General features: G+C 44.2%; 1 protein-coding gene across 1 annotated transcript in view; it reads left to right on the top strand.

The window, feature by feature from the left end:
- The window catches only part of LOC144511255 (WD repeat-containing protein 72-like), a 294,675-nt gene that overhangs the window by 17,352 nt on the left and 258,595 nt on the right, over positions 1–18,728 (top strand). Inside the window, exons 2-3 of the mRNA XM_078241380.1 lie at positions 13,391–13,557; positions 16,246–16,346. Coding sequence (XP_078097506.1) covers positions 13,405–13,557; positions 16,246–16,346 — 254 coding nt within the window. The 5' untranslated portion in view covers positions 13,391–13,404. The remainder of the gene's footprint in view (positions 1–13,390; positions 13,558–16,245; positions 16,347–18,728) is intronic.

Below are 18,728 nucleotides of genomic sequence, written 5' to 3'. Positions count from 1 at the left end.
TGTTCATCCACACTACCAAGTATCTTACCATTAGCCCAGTACTCTGTATTCCTGTTACTCCTTCCAAAGTGAATCACCTCACACTTTTCTGCGTTGAACTCCATTTGCCACCTCTCAGCCCAGCCGGATTCAGACGGATTGTTGGGTGTGTTCAGCTGAAAACAAACAAATACTCCAGAGTTATAGAGTTTTACAGAATACAAAGAGGCCCCCCGGCCCCTCATGTCTGTGCTGGCCATCAAACACCATCGACTCTAATCCCATTCTCCAGCAATTGGTCCATCGGCTTGTATACTAAGATGCTTCTTAAATGGTGTGAGGGGGAATTCAGCAGGTGGAATTCATTACCACAGGAAGTAGTTGATGTCAGAACATTAAATGTATTCAAGAGGCGGCTGAATACAGCACTTGGGGCGAATGGGATCAAAGGTTATAGGGAGAAAGTAGGATCAGGCTATTGAGTTGGACGATCAGCCATGATGGTGATGAATGGCAGAGTAGGCTCGAAGGGCCAAATGGCCTCCTTCTGCTCCTATCTTCATGTTTCTATGTGGCCAAAAAAAATGTTTTTATACCGTCATGAATTTAAAGGAAAGGAAAATTTATTTATTAGTCATAAGTAGGCTTACATTAATACTACAATACTGTTACTGTGAAAATCCCCCCAGTCGCCAGCGCCTGTTAGGGTACACAGAGAGAATTTAGCATGGCCAGTGCGCCTAACGAGCACAGTCGGATCTTCTGCTGGTTCCCGCCATGGTGGATTGGGAAACCTACCGGAGACCGTCATGACACTCATTTTTATCCTGCTAATGGGATGTGGGTGAAGGCCCGACCACCCACACCTGATTCTCCATGGCATCAACAGGAAATCACGCCAGTGTAAAACATGTCTGGAGCGATATGACATGCAGCCATCATGTCCCATCTGATCAATGTCTGGGGCTGTCCCCAGAGTTCAGGATGGAGGCCGCCAGCAACCCTGGGGCCCAGAACATCAGAGCGGGGAGGGGGGAGGGTGGGGGGCTGCAGAAACAACTGCAGGTGGATCTTCCAGATTCTCCAGGCTTTGGAGGATGCCTGGAACGTGCAGCCAGAGGAGATGGTGGAAGCAGGCACATTAGCAACATTAAAGAGACATCTGGATGGGTACATGAATAGAGGGATATGGACCGAGGAAGGGCAGAAGGTTTTTTTTTACTTAGACCATCATGATCGGCATGGGCTTGGAGGGTCAAAGGGGAGCAATGGGGGAAGGGATTGGAGTGGGATGGGGGGGATGGGGAAGGGTGGGAGGGGGAGTGGGTGTCCATCTTCCAGCCTCAGAGTATTCCTGGAGTTCGATCTTCATTTTTTCATTTGTGGCACAGTGGTCAGCAGTGCTGCCTCCCAATTCTGGCCTTGGGTGACTTTCTGTGTGAAGTTTGCACGTTCTCCCCGTGTCTGCGTGGGTTTCCTCCTGGAGCTCCGGTTTTCTCCCACACTCCAAAGATGTGTGGGTTAGATTGATTGGCCAGGCTCAATTGCCCCTTCGTGTCCAACGATGTGTAGGTTAGGTGGATTAACCGTGTGTACGATTTGCTTCTTTTTATTGTTCTGCCTCTCTCTCTCTCTCTCTCTCTCTCTTTCCCCTGTCCTTCTTGTCCATCTGCATCTTTGTCTCTTTCCTTTGCACCATTTTGTTTGGACAGCCTTGTCTGATTTCCCCCTCTTTTATAGATGAGTGCCTCCACCATTGTGAAGTTATTTAGGTGAAGTTTCCTTATCGTGGTGCACAGCGCTGCTGAAACTAATTTATCAGAGAAACAGCCCACAAGACTTTAGTGGTGACCTGATGTTGTTGATTTCATCTTGTGCCTTACCAATATACCAAACTGTGCATTTCTGCTGGAATTAATTGTTATTTCCTGCTCTCTCCTGACTTTTGTTAATTTTGGTGTGGGGAGTTGTTAAGTTTAAAAAAAGTATGACCACAAATGACAAAATCATATCACATATTACAGCAATGCACTGAAGAAGCTAGCTAAATGATGTGAGGTTGTTTTTGTATAAGAACGTAATGATTGTTTTTTAAGTTGGAGGGGGTCAGTTAGCTCAGTTGACTAGATTGTTGTGCCGGTTGATGCCAGTGGTGAAGACTCAATGCCCCCCCATAGTTGTCTGTGATAGATGGTTGAGAACTGCCTTGTTGTCTTACTTGATCCTTGATATGGAGTGGTGCCCCTCAAGGTGGTCCCTTGTGGGTTATTCTTGGATACAAACTTGTGATGATTTCCTTGATCAACATTAGTTATAGGTGGGTTTTGTCTGTGAATCAATGGAATCTTCGCACTTATTGCTAAAGGAATAGAATATATTTTAGTGAGGTGTTGCTGCTACTGTACAAAGCATTAGTGAGACCACACACAGAGTATTGTGTACAGTTCTGGTCCCCTTACTTGAGGAGGGATGTAGTTGTGTTGGAAGCGGTTCAGAGGAAGTTCGCTAGATTGATTCTAGAGATGAGGGGTGGGATTTTCTGGCCATGCTTGCCCCAAGACTGGAAAATCCCGCCCGAGGTCATGGACCTTTGCATGGTCCGTCCTCCCCCCACGCCCACTATGATTCCCATGGCAGGCTTGAGGAGTTGGCCTGAAGAAGAGAGATTGGGCAGTTTAGGCCAATACTCCCTGGAATTTGGAAGAATGGGAGTAGATCTAGTTGAGGTGCACAAGATATGTGGGATTGACAAAATAGACGTGGAGAGGATGTTTCCTCTTGGGAAATTGAGAATAAGAGGTCATAGTTTTAGCATAAGCGGTGGCAGATTTAAAATAACAAATGAGGATAAATTGCTTTTCTCAAAGGGTTGTATATTTGTGCAATTAACCATCCCGGAGCATGGTGGATGCTGGGACATTGAGTAAATTTAAGGAAGAGATGGGCGGATTTTTAATTAGTAATGGGTTGAAGGGCTATGGTGAACAGGCAGGAAAGTGGAGTTGAGGCTGAGATGAGATCAGCCATGATCATATTAAATGGAGAGTCTAAATTACCTACTCCTGCTTCTAGTGCTTATGTTCAGTGGGCATGTTCATATACATAGGGTGTGATTCATTAAGATGAAGTAGGACTTGTGGCACAGTGGGTAGCATCCTTACCAGAAATTCTGTGTTCGGGTCCGAGGGGTTTCAAGTTTGTTGATGACACCACCGTAGTGGGTCGGATCTCAAACAATGACGAGACGGAGTACAGGAAAGAGAGAGAATCTGGTAAACTGGCGTGACGACAATAATCTCTCCCTCAATGTCAACAAAATGAAAGAGATAATCATCCACTTCAGGAAGTGTAGTGGAGGCCATACTCCTGTCTACATCAACGGGGACGAAGTAGAAATAGTCGAGAGCTTCAAGTTTTTAGGTGTCCAGATCACCAATAACTTGTCCTGGTCTCCCCCATGCCGACACAATAGTTAAGAAAGCCCACCAACACCTCTATTTTCTCAGAAGACTAAGGAAATTTGCTATGTCCACTGCAACTCTCACTACCTTTTACAGATGCACCATAGGAAGCATTCTTTCCAGTTGTATCGCAGCTTGGTATGGCTCCTGCTCTGTCCAAGACCGCAAAAAACTATAAAGGGTCGTGAACGAAGCCCAGTCCATCATTCAAGCCAACCTCCCACCCATTGACAGTGTCTACACTTCCCGCTGCCTTGGAAAAGCAGCCAGCATAATCAAGGACCCCACGCACCCCGGACATACTGTCTTCCACTTTCTTCCGTCGGGAAAAAGATACAAAACTCTGAGGAGATGTACCAACCGACTCAAGAACAGCTTCTTCCCTGCTGCGATCAGACTTTTGAATGGACCTACCTCGCATTAAGCTGATCTTTCTCTACACCCTAGCTATGACTGTCACATTACATTCTGCACTCTTTCCTTTCCTTCCCTATGAATGGTATGCTTTGCCCGTATAGCGCGCAAGAAACAATACTTTTCATTGTATACTAATACATGTGACAATAAATCAAATCAAGGCCAGGACTTGTTGGCTACGGAAGGAGAGTTCATAACGTGGTTTGATGGGCAGATAATCAGCTCAGGAATCCATCCACCGCCTCTCCACTATTCCCCAAAAGGAAAAAAGTGTGTTTGTGAAGATACGCTTAAAAACAAAAGCTGGGATGAACAGTAATAATGCCAACAGCTGCCTATCATAAAATGTCACCTTGTATATCTTGTTTTTCACAGTACACTCTTGGCCAATGCTCCTTTGTCAACACTCCCTCAACAAAAGCAGTCAGCTAGTGAAGATCAAACTGGTTCAGGCTTCCCTTTCCTTAAATGTGTTCACAAAAAACTGTGCCTCTAGCAACATGTGACATTGTAACCGAATACTATCACTGAAAATAGTCTTTCCAGTAAAGTATGAACACATTGGCCCTGCCCCCCCACCGAGAATAAAGTCAACCAGTGTCAATGCCAGTGAATCTTGTTTGAAACAACAAAATGTTGAACCTTTGTCGGGATGTCAATGGGAATCTGCTAATAATAATATTTAAACAGATTGGGCCCAATTTATCATTTGGAATCAGTGATCAGGGTTAGCAGCAAAATAATCTACTCCATCTTACTGAACAACAGCCCAGGAGGTGGATCAGAAGGTTCTAGTAATTATCAGGGAGATGATAACATTAAATTCAGAAAGGTGTTGTGATACCACTTTAAGGGAATATGCAAAATAACAAGTAGTCAGGATGTCCTGCAGTATTTGTGTGTGTGTGTGTCCTGTTGGCACAGACACGATGGGCTCAATGGCCTCTTTCTGCACTGGAACCTTTCTATGGATCTGGTAATATTTGCAGAATCCGTAAAGTAGATCTGTCTGCAGAAGCATTCTGTATTGTATCTTCAAATAAACCGAACGCTCATCTAACTTACTGGTCTTGTGTGTGAGTTTGCTAAATTTCCATAAAACAAACATAGAAACACAACAAAGGGGACAAGATATTTGTGATTGAAGAAGACCACTTGTCTCAGTGTGATTCATCCTTCCAGAGAGATCCTAACCTCACTGGCTGATTTACTGACACTAGTATTCCCAGCCAGAATGGAGATGATTGGGTGATTTACCCATCAATCACACCTGAAGATCTGCACGTGACTGAGATTGAACTTATGTACATCATATCAGTGCAAAAGATAAGGCTGAAGCATTTGCAGCAATCTTCAGCCAGGAGTGCCAAGTGGATAATCCATCTCAGCCTCCTCCAGGGGTCCGCAGCAGCTCAGAAACTCAATTGGACTTGCAACGTAAACACAGTGGCAACAAGAGCAGGTCAGAGGCTAGGAATGCTGCAGTGAGTAACTCACCTCCTGACTCCCCAAAGTCAGTCCACCATCTACAAGGCACAAGTCAGGAGTGAGATGGAATATTCCCAACTTGCCTGGATGGGTGCAGCTCTAACAACAATCAAGTAGCGTCTGACCTGCTCTTGTATCCACTGTGTTAATGTTGCAAGTCCAGTTGGGTTTCTGGTCAATGGTAACTCCAAAGATGTTGACAGTGGGGGATTCAGTGATGGTTACACCATTGATTGTCAAGGGGCGGTGCTTAGAGTGTCTCTTATTGGTGATGTCATTGCCTGGCATTTGTGTGGAATGAATGTTACTTGCCACTTGTCAGCCCAAGCCTGGACATTGTCTACAAATGTGCACTCCCTCCACCACCGAAGCTCAGTAGCAGCAGTGTGTACTATCTACAAGGTGCGCTGCAACAATTCACCAAAGATCCTCAGACAGCACCTTCCAAACCCACAACCACTTCCATCCAGAAGGACAAGGGCAGCAGATACATGGGAGCACCACCACCTGCAAGTTCCCCTCCAAGTCACTCATCATCCTGTCTTGGAAATATATCGCCGTTCCTTCGCAGTCGCTGGCTCAAAATCCTGGAATTCCCTCCCTAACTGCATTGTGGGTCAACCCACAGCACATGGATTGTAGTGATTCAAGAAGGCAGCTCACCACGACCACCTCTAGGGATGGGCAATAAATGCTGGGCAGCCAGCGATGCCCATGTCCCACGATGAATTTTTAAAAAATCTATATTACTATCCTCCACTCACTCCATTTTTCTGGAGAGATCACAATATGCTAGAAAGTTTGTCTGCCTTGCTACTTTTATTTGTTCATGGGATGTGGGCATCGCTGGTATTTATTGCCCATCCCTAATTGCCCTTGTGAAGGTGGTGCTGAACTACTTTCCTGAACAGTTGCAGTTCATGTGGCGCAGATAGCCACTGTGCTGTTAGGAAGACAGTTCCAGGATATTAACTCAGCGACAGTGAAGGAATAATGATATAGTGCCGAGTCAGCTGGTGTATGGCTTGGAAGGGAACTTGCAAGTGGTGGTGTTCCCATGCGTCTGCTGCCCCTGTCCTTCTAGGTGGTAGAGATCATGGATTTGGAAAATGATATCGAAGAATCCTTGGTGAGTTGTTGCAGTGCATCTTGTAGATAGTACACTCTGCTGCCACTCTGCATCACTGGTGAACTGAGTGAATGTCAAAGACAGTGAATGGGGTGCCAGTTACACTGGCTGCTTTGCCCTGGATGGTGTTGAGCTTCTTGAGTGTTGTTGGAGCTGCACCACTCCAGGCAAGTGGAGAGTATTTCAACACACTCCTGATTTGTGCCTTGTAGATTGTGGACAGGCTTTGGGGAGTCAGGAGGTGATTTCCTGTCTGCAGAATTCCTAGCCTCTGACCTGCTCTTGTAACCACAATATTCATATTGATAGTCCAGTTCAGTTTCTGGTCAAAGGTAACCCACAGGATATAGTGATGATAATGCCATTGAATGACAAGGGGAGATGGTTAGATTCTCTCTTGTTGGAGATGGTCAGTGCCTGGCACTTGTGTGGCGTGAATGTTATTTGCCATTTATCAACACGAGCCTAAATATTGTCCCAATCATATTTGTCATATGGACATGCACTATTTCAGTATCTGAGGAGTCATAAATGGTGCTGAATATTGTGCAATCATTGGCAAACATCCTCACTTCTGACCTTATGATGGAAAGAAGGTCATTGATGAAGCAATTGATGATGGTTGGGCCTATGGCATAACCCTGAAGAATTCCTGCAGTGATGTCCCAGTAATGAGATGATTAACCTCCAACAAGCAAATCATCTTCCTTTGTGTCAGGTATGACTCTAAACAGTGGAGAGTTTTCCCCCTTATTCCCATTGACTCCAGTTTTGCTAGGGCTCCTTGTTGCCAAACTTGGTCAAATGCAGCCTTGATGTCAAGGGCAGTCACTTTCGCCTCACTTCTTAAATTCAGCTCTTGTTCATGTTTAAACCAAGGCTGTAATGAGCTCAGGAGCTTTGTTCCCCTGGCAGAATCCAAACTGAGTGTCAGTGAGCATGTTATTGCTGAGTAAATTCCACTTGATAGCACTGTTGATGACCCCCTTCCATCACTTTGTTGATGATCGAGAGTAGACTGATTGGCCAGCAATTGACTGGATTGGATTTTCTTTTTATGTGCAAGATATACCAGGCAATTTTCCACATTGCCGGATAGATGCCAGTGTTGTAGCTGTACTGAAATGGCTTGACTAGGGCACAGCAAGCTCTAGAGCACAAGTTTTCAGTACTATTGCCGGAGCGTTGTCAGGGCCCCATTGTCTTTGCAGTATCCAGTGCCTTCAGCCATTTCTGATTATCACATGGACAAGCTTTGGGGAGTCGGGAGGTGATTTACTGTCTGTGGAACTCCTAGCCTCTGACCTGCTCTTGTAACCACAACATTTATATGGATAGTCCAGTTCCGTTTCTGGTCAAAGGTAAGCCCCTGTATGTTGATTGTGGAGGATTTAGAAAGTGGCTGAAGACTGGCATCAGTGATGCTGGGGACCTCATGAGGAAGCCAAGATGGATAATCCAGACTGAGCATTCAAGGTGTGACCTGCCTGGAACATGAGAAAATTTGTTCTTTACCGTTGTGATGTACAACCCACTGCTTGGCTATGCAACTCAATCTTCTATTGGTTTTGTTGATTGCCTCTCTGAATTAGAACAGAATAGAATCATAGAATCGCTACAGTGCAGAAGGAGGCCATTTGGCTCATCAAGCCTGCACCGACAACAATCCCACCCAGCCTCTATCCCTGTTACCCCCCATAATGACCCTGCTAGTCCCCCTGACACTAAGGGGCAATTTATCATGGCCAATCAACCTAACCCACACATCTTTGGAGTCAGGTAGGTTCTCCACATTCTGAATCTGTGCTGACACCTGTCAGTTATTGTTGCACGATTAATTCTGAAGTTTACCATTGATATTCAACTTCATTACTTTACACAGAATGGAAATATGATTAAAGGTTTCTTGCTGCTTATGTCTGTTTTACCATCTCTTTTTGAATGAGGTAGCTGATTTGTGATTGTCTTATACATGCCTGATGCATGTCTTTATGCCCAAAAAACAACTCTTAATGCTGTCAGTACTTAATTTCTTCCCAGTCTGTTGCGACAGTGTTAAATACCATCTATCCCCGGGGATTTATTTGTTTTGAACCAGATTATCTTGATGAGGACTTCCATCTCATTTGTAACAAAGCTATTGATTTCTTTGCATCCTTGTCTACCTCCTTGTTTTACTCATTGATTTTGAAGAACTTTCACAATTCTGTGACAAATGGGATTTTCCAGCTGCCATTAGACAGGTGGTGCCCCATTTTGGCCTTTTGAAGGGGTGCGTCTCCAAGCCTTTCCCACACTGTTCACACATGGAGATTAAAATTGGACAATTTCCTGAGTATTAACTCGGAAACCATAGAATCATAGAATCCCAACAGTGCAGAAGGAAGCCATTCGGCCCATCGAGTCTGCATTGACAACAATCCCACCCAGGCCCTATCCCCACAACCCCATGCATTTACCCTAGCTAGTCCCCCTGACACTAAGGGGCAATTTAGCATGGCCAATCCACCTAACCCACACATCTTAGGACAGTGGGAGGAAGCCGGAGCATCCGGAGGAAACCCACAAAGACACGGGGAGAATGTGCAAACTCCACACACAGTCACCCAAGCCATGAATTGAACCCAAGTCCCTAGAGCTGTGAGACAGCAATACTAATCACTGCACCTCTCATACCCTACCCCCAAAACTAAAACCATGTTCAGAAACCTCTGTTTGCAGGTCCAATTTTTCCTCAATTACTTGTTATTTTCTTACAGAAGGGAAAGAGAAAAGGAATAGAAGGTTATGCTGATTAGGTTCGCTGGAAAGAGATGGGAGAAACCTTCTATGAAGCATAAACACAGGTATAGATCCGATGGGCTGAATGGACAGTTTCTATTAAATACATTTAATATACATTTGGATAAGAAATAACTAGGCCCCATATATTGTTGCAATTTGCACTTTGGCTTTCCGAGTGTTTATTTAACTAAAGGTATGGTTGTCACAGGCCATCCTGAAGATCCCATATCCTGAAGATCATCACACCTCGGGCAAGGGACAGGGTTGAGAAGGCGAGGTTTTCATGAATAATCTCAGCCGGTACGGGAATTGAACCCGCGCTGTTGGCGTCGTCCTGCATCACGAACCAGCCATCCAGCCAACTGAGCTAACTGACTGCCCCTTACTGAACTGTGGCTTTTAGCTAAACAAGTGTCATTTTTCTGGTGTCTATTCCATCATTGTTTAAAGTGGGACCATGTCTGCGTGGGTTTTCTCCAGATGCTCCGGTTTCCTCCCACAGTCCAAAGCTGTGCGGGTTGATTGGCCATGCTAAGTTGTCCCTTAGCGTCCCAAGATGTGTAGGTTAGGGAGTTTAGCGGGGTAAGTATGTGGGGTTCTTTGGATAAGGCAAGGGAGTGGGCTTGGGTAAGATGCTCTGTTGGAGAGTCAGTGTAGACTCATTGGGCCAAATGGTCTTTGTTTTCACTGTAGAGATTCTATTCTACTTAACTGGACGAGCTATTAGGCACCATCTTAAAGCTACTGTCTTCTCAGTACTCTACAGCTTGTTTCAGCTGCTTTTTCAAAATGTCATAATGTTCCCAGTCGCTCCTGCACCCCTTCTGCTGCTCGTGGCTTGCAAACCAAAAGAAACATAGAAAATAGAAGCAGGAGAAGGCCATTGAGCCCTTCGAGCCTGCTCCACCATTCATTTTGATCACAGCTGATCATCGAATTCATTGCCTATATCCCACCTTCCCCCTTGTCCCTTGATCGCTTTAGCCCCAAGAGCAATATCTAATTTCTTCTTGAAATCACACACCTTTTGGCCTCAACTACTTTCTGTGGTAGTGAATTCCATACATTCACCACCCTCTGGGTGAAGAAATTTCTTCTCGCCTCAGTCCTAAAAGGTTTACCCCTTATCCTCAAACTGTGACCCCTAGTTCTGGACTCCCCCACCATCGGGAATATTCTTTCTGAATCTACCCTGTCTAACCCTGTTAGAATTTTATAAGTCTCTATGAGGTGATTCTATTATTATAATCGGACCATTCCATTTTCCCAATGTACAGCTGAGAGATAGACTGGCAGCGAACTCTGAAGTGGAATTCAGATTCCCTCCACACACACACACACACACACACACACACACACACACACACACACACAAACATCCCCGAAGCTTTACTCATTTGAAATTAAAGGAAGACTTGCATTTAGATTGCGCCTTTCAGGATATCCCAAAGATCTTTATAGCCAGTGAAGTACTTTTGAAGTGTCCTTACTGTTGCAATGTAGGAAATGTGGCAGCCAATTTGCCCACAGACAGCGATGCAATAATCAACAGATCATCTGTTCATCTGATATTGATTGAAAGATAAACATCAAGTTAAAGCACTCCCACTCACTCTTCTTCGTAATAGTACTTTGGTGTATGTAATATGTCTTTGGAGGCAGAAGTCCCTTCACCAAAATCCCTTTATTTACAAACTCTAACAGAGTGCTCGCAGTCAGCAGTCTACCTCCGGGGGTATCAGAGGAACTGAAACACTCAGTTAAGTACAAGGCAAAGACTCCCTGATTGGCCCATCAATTGGATCCTTAATCAGGGAGTTCATACTCCCAGTAGGCCGACCTCAGTGGCCCGACTGAAGTCATTACAGTGTATTTTATGTCCATCTTCGAGAGCATCAGTTTACTTATGGTGGCACTTCTGGCAATGCAGCTCTCCCTCAGTACTGCATAGGTGCGCTCCCCTAGATTTTTGTGGTTTTAGATTATATTGTGTCCCTGATTCACACATTTGGCGTTTCTGAGCCTCTATTTTCTTTAGCAAAGTTGTATTCTTCAGAAAATGAGTATCTTGGTACAGCTCTGGTTGCCACCAAATTAATATTTAAACAGAAGTTCATGAGTGTAGGATGAGTACATAGTTGAATCCTAATGAGCGATCAAGTTGCACGGCATTACTTTTCATGGTGTGTGACTGTAAGTTAGCGTCTTTGCAGAATATATTGTAGAAGGCAAGGACTATTTCCTGACTAAGAGAATGATTTACAGTGCATGTGCGCCCTAGTCTACTTGTCACAGATCTGCTTCAAATGCTGTGAATATAGGTTTGTTCTGTGATATAATTCACCAATATTTCATGTAAAGATGCAACTTTTAAAATATTTGTTCATGGGATGTTGCTGGCTAAGCAACCATGTGTGGCCCATCCTTAATTGCCCTTGAACTGTTTGCTAGGCTATTTCAGAGGGCATTTAAGAGTCAACCACATTATTGTGGATCTGGAGTCACATGTCGGCCAGACTGGGTAAGGGTGGCAGTTTCCTTCATTAAAGGACATTAGTGAACCAGATGGGTTTTTCCAACAATCAACAATGGTTTCATGGTCATCATTAGACTTTTCAATCCAGATTTTTAGTCAATTTAAATTTCAACATCTGTCATGGTGGGATTTGAACCTGGGCCCCCAGAGCATTAACTCGGGTCTTTGGATGACTAGTCCGGTGACAAGAAGAGTATGCTACCACCTCCCCTTAACTCCCTATTGTCACAGTAAGAAGTCTCACAACACCACAGGTTGAAGTCCAATAGGTTTATTTGGAATCACGAACGTTCGGAGCACTGCTCCTTCATCAGGTGAGTGGAGAGGTAGGTTCACATCGGCAAAGACACAATTACAAGATAATGGTTGGAATGCAAGTCTTTACAGGCAATCAAGTCTTTACAGCTACAGACCATGCGAGTGGAGAGAGGGATAATCACAGGTTAAAGAGGTGTGAATTGTCTCAAGCCAGAACAGTTAGTAGGATTTTGCAAGCACAGGCCAAATGGTGCGGGTTACATGTAGTGTGACATGAACCCAAGATCCTGGTTGAGGCTGTCCTCATGCGTACGGAACTTGGCTATCAGTTTCTGCTCGGCGATTCGGCATTGTCTTGTGTCTTGAAGGCCGCCTTGGAGAATGCATACCTGAAGATTGGAAGCTGAATGCCCTTGGCTGCTGAAGTGTTCCCCGACTGGAAGGGAACACTCCTGCCTGGCGATTGTCATGCGGTGTCAGTTCATCCGTTGTTGTAGCATCTGCATGGTCTCCCCAAAGTACCATGCCTCGGGACATCCTTTCCTGCAGCTTATGAGGTAGGCAACTTTGGCCAAGTCGCATGAGTACACGGCATATATAGGCAAAGACATCTTGCATTTATATCTTTGCCTTTATATGCTGTGTTTGTCTCCACGAACCTGATGAAGAAGCAGCGCTCCAAAAACTCGTGATTCCAACTAAACCTGTTGGACTTTAACCTGGTGTTGTGAGACTTCTTACTATGCCCACACCAGTCCAACACCGGCATCTCCACATCATCCCTATTGTCAGGTTGAGCTTGCATATTGGAAGCATTTGTAACAACACTCGCCAGGCAGTGTGACCTTTTAAGTTTTGGAGATGGGTTTTTCTCAGTGAATAGAGTTTCAACTACTCTCGTTGGTTTATGGTGATGGTTTAAATGGTGAGGAAAACATTGTGTACCTTTATGTATGGAGGAAAGCTGGATAGCCCTTCAGTTTGAAAGAATGGACAGTAAACTTCCACAAGCATTAGTATTCATGAGATTAATAAATCATTAACAAGGTTTTACATCTCTCTGCTTACAGATGAGCACTGCTTAGAGAGATTAAATCATGTTTTGATGATAATGTAATTTATAAAAGCTAAGATTTATTAACCAGGAAAAATTATGATGTCCTTCCCAGTTTGTCCATTGTGATATTCTCATAGTTAGACATATAAGAGAAGTCTAAACCATGAACAGAAAATTTCAATGCTTCTTCGAAAAGTTAAAGATGACTTACGTCTGATATGGAACTGGATCACTGGAATTTAAATCCTGAGCGCATATTGAGGTATGAATTTTATTTTCAGGGGTTTTGATCAGCATGAAGAGTATTGTCCAGCCAATAGCAATGTGGGAGAGGACAGCACCATCTCATTCAATCTGTGCCCTAATGTTAACTGATGACCAGCGAACTATAGTGACAGGAAGCCGGGAGGGACAGATTTGCCTGTGGAATCTATCACCTGATTTCAAGGTTAGTATTTTGCATATGAAGTTGCAATCAAAAAGAAAATTCCTCATTGAGTCATAAGGCGGGATTTTCCAGCCGCGCTTGCTCCTAGGCTGGAAAATCCCATCCTGGTCAATCTCCTCTGCGCCGTTTCTAGCACAACCACATCCTTCCTATAATGTGGCGACCAGAACTGGACAGTACTCCAGCTGTGGCCTAATGAGCATTCTATTCAGGTCTGTCATAACCTCCCTGCTATGCCTTGGCTATTAAGGGAAGTATCCCACATGCTTTCTGTTGACCACAATACAAACTCCTTGAGTTTCTACAGCAGAATGATGGACATAAGTATGTGAACAAGAGGGAAATGTTTGCATTTTGCACCCTGGTTTTAGAAAAATTTGAACTGCTGAGCATAAAAAGATCTTTGTTTCACATCAGAGCTCTCTCTTTATACTGAAGTGTTTTATAAAGCTATACATCTTCCTCTTATGTACTCTACACACTGGAGTCATTTTTAATGACCTGGAGAGGGAACTGTCTCCGAGCCTGACTGAACTGTCATTCAAATCTTGTGGCTGGCCACCAATCAATGTGGGAAATTGATTCATGAAGTGTGGTAACATGCTCTTTGTTGTAAGACCATAAAAATAAGTGAAGCTGCACTGTGATACTTATAATGAATGTTAAATAAATAGTTCAATAAATGTGTTCAAGTAGAATTTGTATTTACATCTTTATTACAAAGATTATTCAATGTCATGCCATCTCTAAAGATGTGCGGGTTATGTTAATTGGCCATGCTAAATTGCCCCTTAGTGTCAGGGGGATGAGCAGGGTAAACACGTGGGGTTACAGGGATAGGGCCTGGGTGGGATTGTTGTCGGTGCAGTCTTGATGGGCCAAATGGGCTCCTTCTGCACTGTAGGGATTCTATGATCTTACAAATCTTTATGTCACATGGGAAATGATACATGACTAGCCACTTAATGACTCATCTTTCATTCCCTCACCCTGCAGCATAAATATCTCCTACTTTCTATGCCTTTTAGCTTTGACAAAGTGTCATCCGGACTCGAAACGTCAGCTCTTTTCTCTCCTTCCAGGTGCTGCCAGACCTGCTGAGATTTTCCAGCATTTTCTCTTTTGGCCACTTAAGAGTTTGCTTTGTGATCATTCTGTGATTTGTTTTTGTTTAAAGCAATATGGCACCATGTATTTGTTGATGAAAATGGTCGATGACGACCATTCCACTGTGAGGAAAACTGTGGCGATTGTCCCTTTAAGGGCAACATGACATTAAGAATCACCTGACCTGGGGGACCAAGAGTGGGTTTATCACCCCAAGGGATGGATGCCCTTAGGCAAGAGAATGTCAGGAACTGGCTGAAGCCTTGTGGCTACTGAACAATTTTTAATAAATCCTTTCTGTGTTCATTAACGGAGTCTCTGAAAGTGCACCGTTACAATAACCCACCTGGCAATAAGCAATTAATAGCCATAATGCACCTATCGTAATGGGTCTGATATTATAGTCATCCTGCTTTTGCAAGGATGACTGGGATTGGTCACCCATGTCATTATGAACAGGACATATGAGATCTCAATGTTTTGATCTCTCTGGGAAAGAGAGTCAACAAATACCTGTGAACCTGACAGAAACCTCAAAAAGTTGCCCGATTGATCCTGCACTGTGTTCCCATTTCTTCTCACTGAAGTCTGGTGATTGGTGCTAATGAGAGAGAGAGAGACATGTTCATTAGATTGAAAACGTTGCCACAAGTTGGTTGTTTGAGATTGATAGCTTCAAAATCTCTCCTAGTATAATTCTTGCTTTGGAATCTAAATCTTTCTCTCTGTACCCAATGGGTTATAAAATATATTTGTAAAAACGATGGGTAGAATTTAATACCCTCCCCTGGATGAGTTTGGAAGAGGGGAAGCATTTAATTGGGCCGGAGGTTGGTGGGTGAGGATGCTGCCATCTTCCTGTCTCTGCCCCAATTAAGTCCAATACAAGGAGGCTTGTGGATGCCTTTTTACCCACTGCACAATTAATGCCCACTTAAGAGCAACATCCCACCGTCACTGATGTTCATCCAACAGAGGGCACAGGGCTCACCATGTGGGATACCTGATAAGCAAACTAGTACCAGGGGATTGGATTTCTACCCTTGGAGTCCTTGATCCTGGGAAAGGCCAGCTGCTGTCCAGTACAATGGACCTTTTTTTTAATTCATTGGTGGGACATGGGCGTCATTGACTGGCCAGCATTTACTGACAATCCCTAGTTGCCTGAGGGCAGTTGAGGGTCAACCACATTGCTGTGGCTCTGGAGTCACATCTAGGCCAGACCAGGTAAGGATGGCAGATTTCCTTCCCTAAGGGACATTAGTGAACCGGATGGGTTTTTCTGACAATCAACAATGATTTCATGGTCATCAATAGATTCTTAATTCCAGATTTTTTTATTGAATTCAAATTCCCCCATCTGCCATAGCGAGATTCGAACCTGGGTCCCCAGAACATTAGCTGAGTTTCAGGATTGATAGTCTAGCAATAATACCACTAGGCCATTGCCTCCCCTGAATGAAGGAGGCATGGGGTTATTGTTGGCTCTCCAGCTGGTGGGTGAGACCCCCTTGCCTTCATTAAGTATCATCCAATTTTTGTTTCAGGTTTCATGTATAACAGTGCTGTTTTGTATTCTAGACCATACCAAGAATCTTCCTGTTCGGTCACACTTCTTCCATAACTTCCCTTGGCAAAGCAAGTGAGAAGCAACCGTACATCGTCAGTGCAGCTGAAAATGGGTAAGTCTTGTTGACTAACTGGATCCCTCCAAGTATCTGTGCTGAATTGCTTTAAATATGACTAAGAGAATAGACGAGTCGTTCCCAAGCATCAACCAAAACATCTCTGAACCGGCACAGATGTGGCCTTCCTTCTCGCTGACCCTGTTTTCCACCCTGTAAGGAATAATCTGGCCTCTGTGTGAGAACTCAGCACAGTTTATGCGTTGAAAACATGAACCAAGGTGCCACACCCATGCCCTGAGTTTCAAAGCTTTCTGCACCACCCCACATTACAAAGGCCAGTTGCACACAAGGTTGTAAATACTTAATGGGAGAATGAAGGCGGCAATTCAGTTGGGGGTTTTCATGACCCTGGGCTCCAAGATTCAGTCACAACCTTGTAATTGTTTGCATTTTTACATCAAATATGTACAATTCCACATAGATAGTTTCTTAGTGATGGTTTGGTCTGTGTTATTTATTGGTGTTGAGCCTCTGCAAAGATGTGAAGGACAATAATGATAAGATTTAACCACAGTAAGGAGTCTAACAACACCAGGTTAAAGTCCAACAGGTTTATTTGGTAGCAAACGCCACTAGCTTTCGGAGCGCTGCTCCTTCGTCGGGTGAGTGGGAGCTACCAAATAAACCTGTTGGACTTTAACCTGGTGTTGTTAGACTCCTTACTGTGTTTACCCCAGTCCAACACCGGCATCTCCACATCAAGATTTAACCAAACAGTGTCAGTTGTATGACTGAATAATGTTATATAATTTGTTCGTCTGGGAGCAGAAGATATGAAAATAACTTTACTGAATAAGTGCATGCCAGGAAATTATGAAGTGATTGACTTCGAATCATAGAATCCGTATAGTGCAAGAGGAGGCCATTTGGCCCATCGAGTCTGCATCGACTCTCCAAAGAGCATCTTACCCAGGCACTATCCCCGCAACCCCACACATTTACCCCGCTAATCTCCCTAAATATCTTTGGACACCAAGGGGCAATTTAGCATGGCCAATCAACCTAAGCTGCACCTCTTTTGACCGTGGGAGGAAGCCAGAGCACACAGAGGAAACCTACACTGATACAGGGAGAAGGTGCAAACTCCACACAGGCAGTCACCGAAGTCCGGAATTGAACCTGGGTCCCTGCCGCTGTGAGGCAGCAGTGCTAGCCACTGTACCATCTAATTACCCGAGCGATGGGATTGTCCAGGAGCAGGGTTGCCACATTCTGTTGATTTCAATCCGTGTGGTTTTTTTTCCCCTGTCGATGTGACTGAAGTGATATGCGTGTAAAGCAAGGGCAAGTGAAGTGAGGTACATGCTGATTGCTCACAACATTGACTGTGAGAGCCGTGTGCTCCCTTTGTGTCCAATGTGTAAATACTTCTTTAGTTTTTAACATTTGAAGTTGATGACAGTTCTATTAATATATGAATGACTAAGCACTTTCTATAAATTGTTATGAAATATTTGGCGTGTATTAAATGTATTCAATCTTATCCATGGGGTGATGGTTAATGAACAAGCTGCGGCCCACTGAGATGAAAGAGGGCCACTCATGTGGCCCACTCACCAGCCCAGGTTGCCTATCACTGACTTCGACCATTGTCTACATCTCACTTGGGAATTCGGGCAGCTTTCTCAATTTTGATTAAATATACGCTCATGAGTCAGAATGTCAATAACTACAAGAACTGGCCAGGTTTCACTGGTGCTGCCTCACTGTTGGTCACTCGAGAAGTTTCTTGTTAAAGTTTAAGCTTCATTAAGTAAGTGGATTTTATGGCGTCAGAATGTCACGTCGCTACAGTAAAAGAGTGCCCAAAGGATAGTCTTTCTTAACAATTAAAAGAATTTATACTGTGAAAATCCTCCATGTGCTATGTGAAACATTTACAGGAGAGAATGAGAGCAATTCCCGCATTGAAACCGCTGTTTCACCTTGGTGTCCAAAGATATTTAGGGAGATTAGCAGGGTAAATGTGTGGGGTTGCGAGGATAGTGCCTGGGTAAGATGCTCTTTGGAGTGTCGATGCAGACTCGATGGAACAAATTGTGGTGTAACTTTGCCACTGGAGAATCCAGGAATATAACAGTCTAACTGTTCATCATCAATACCACGATGGAGGAAAATTCCAGGTCTTTGTCTTTTGAGGTGCACTGTTGTTACATTAAACTGTAATCTGTCAACTCCCCACACAATTATCTGTGCCCTCTTGCAGTCACTCACAGCTTTGTTACAGTTTTTTATGCACCCCTGGATTCAATGTTGTCAGCCAACCTCCATGCTGGAAAACATGAGACGAAACCTTTTGGCTCTTCACGCTGGCAGGATCCTCTGGTCTCGCCGATGGCGCACCCCCACCGGGGGTTTCCCAGCGGTGAGGGGTGG

Source organism: Mustelus asterias, chromosome 24, assembly GCF_964213995.1.
Source record: "Mustelus asterias chromosome 24, sMusAst1.hap1.1, whole genome shotgun sequence".
NCBI lineage: Eukaryota > Metazoa > Chordata > Chondrichthyes > Carcharhiniformes > Triakidae > Mustelus > Mustelus asterias.
Note: the sequence above shows the minus strand (reverse complement) of the source record. Positions and strands in the feature narration are given on the sequence as shown.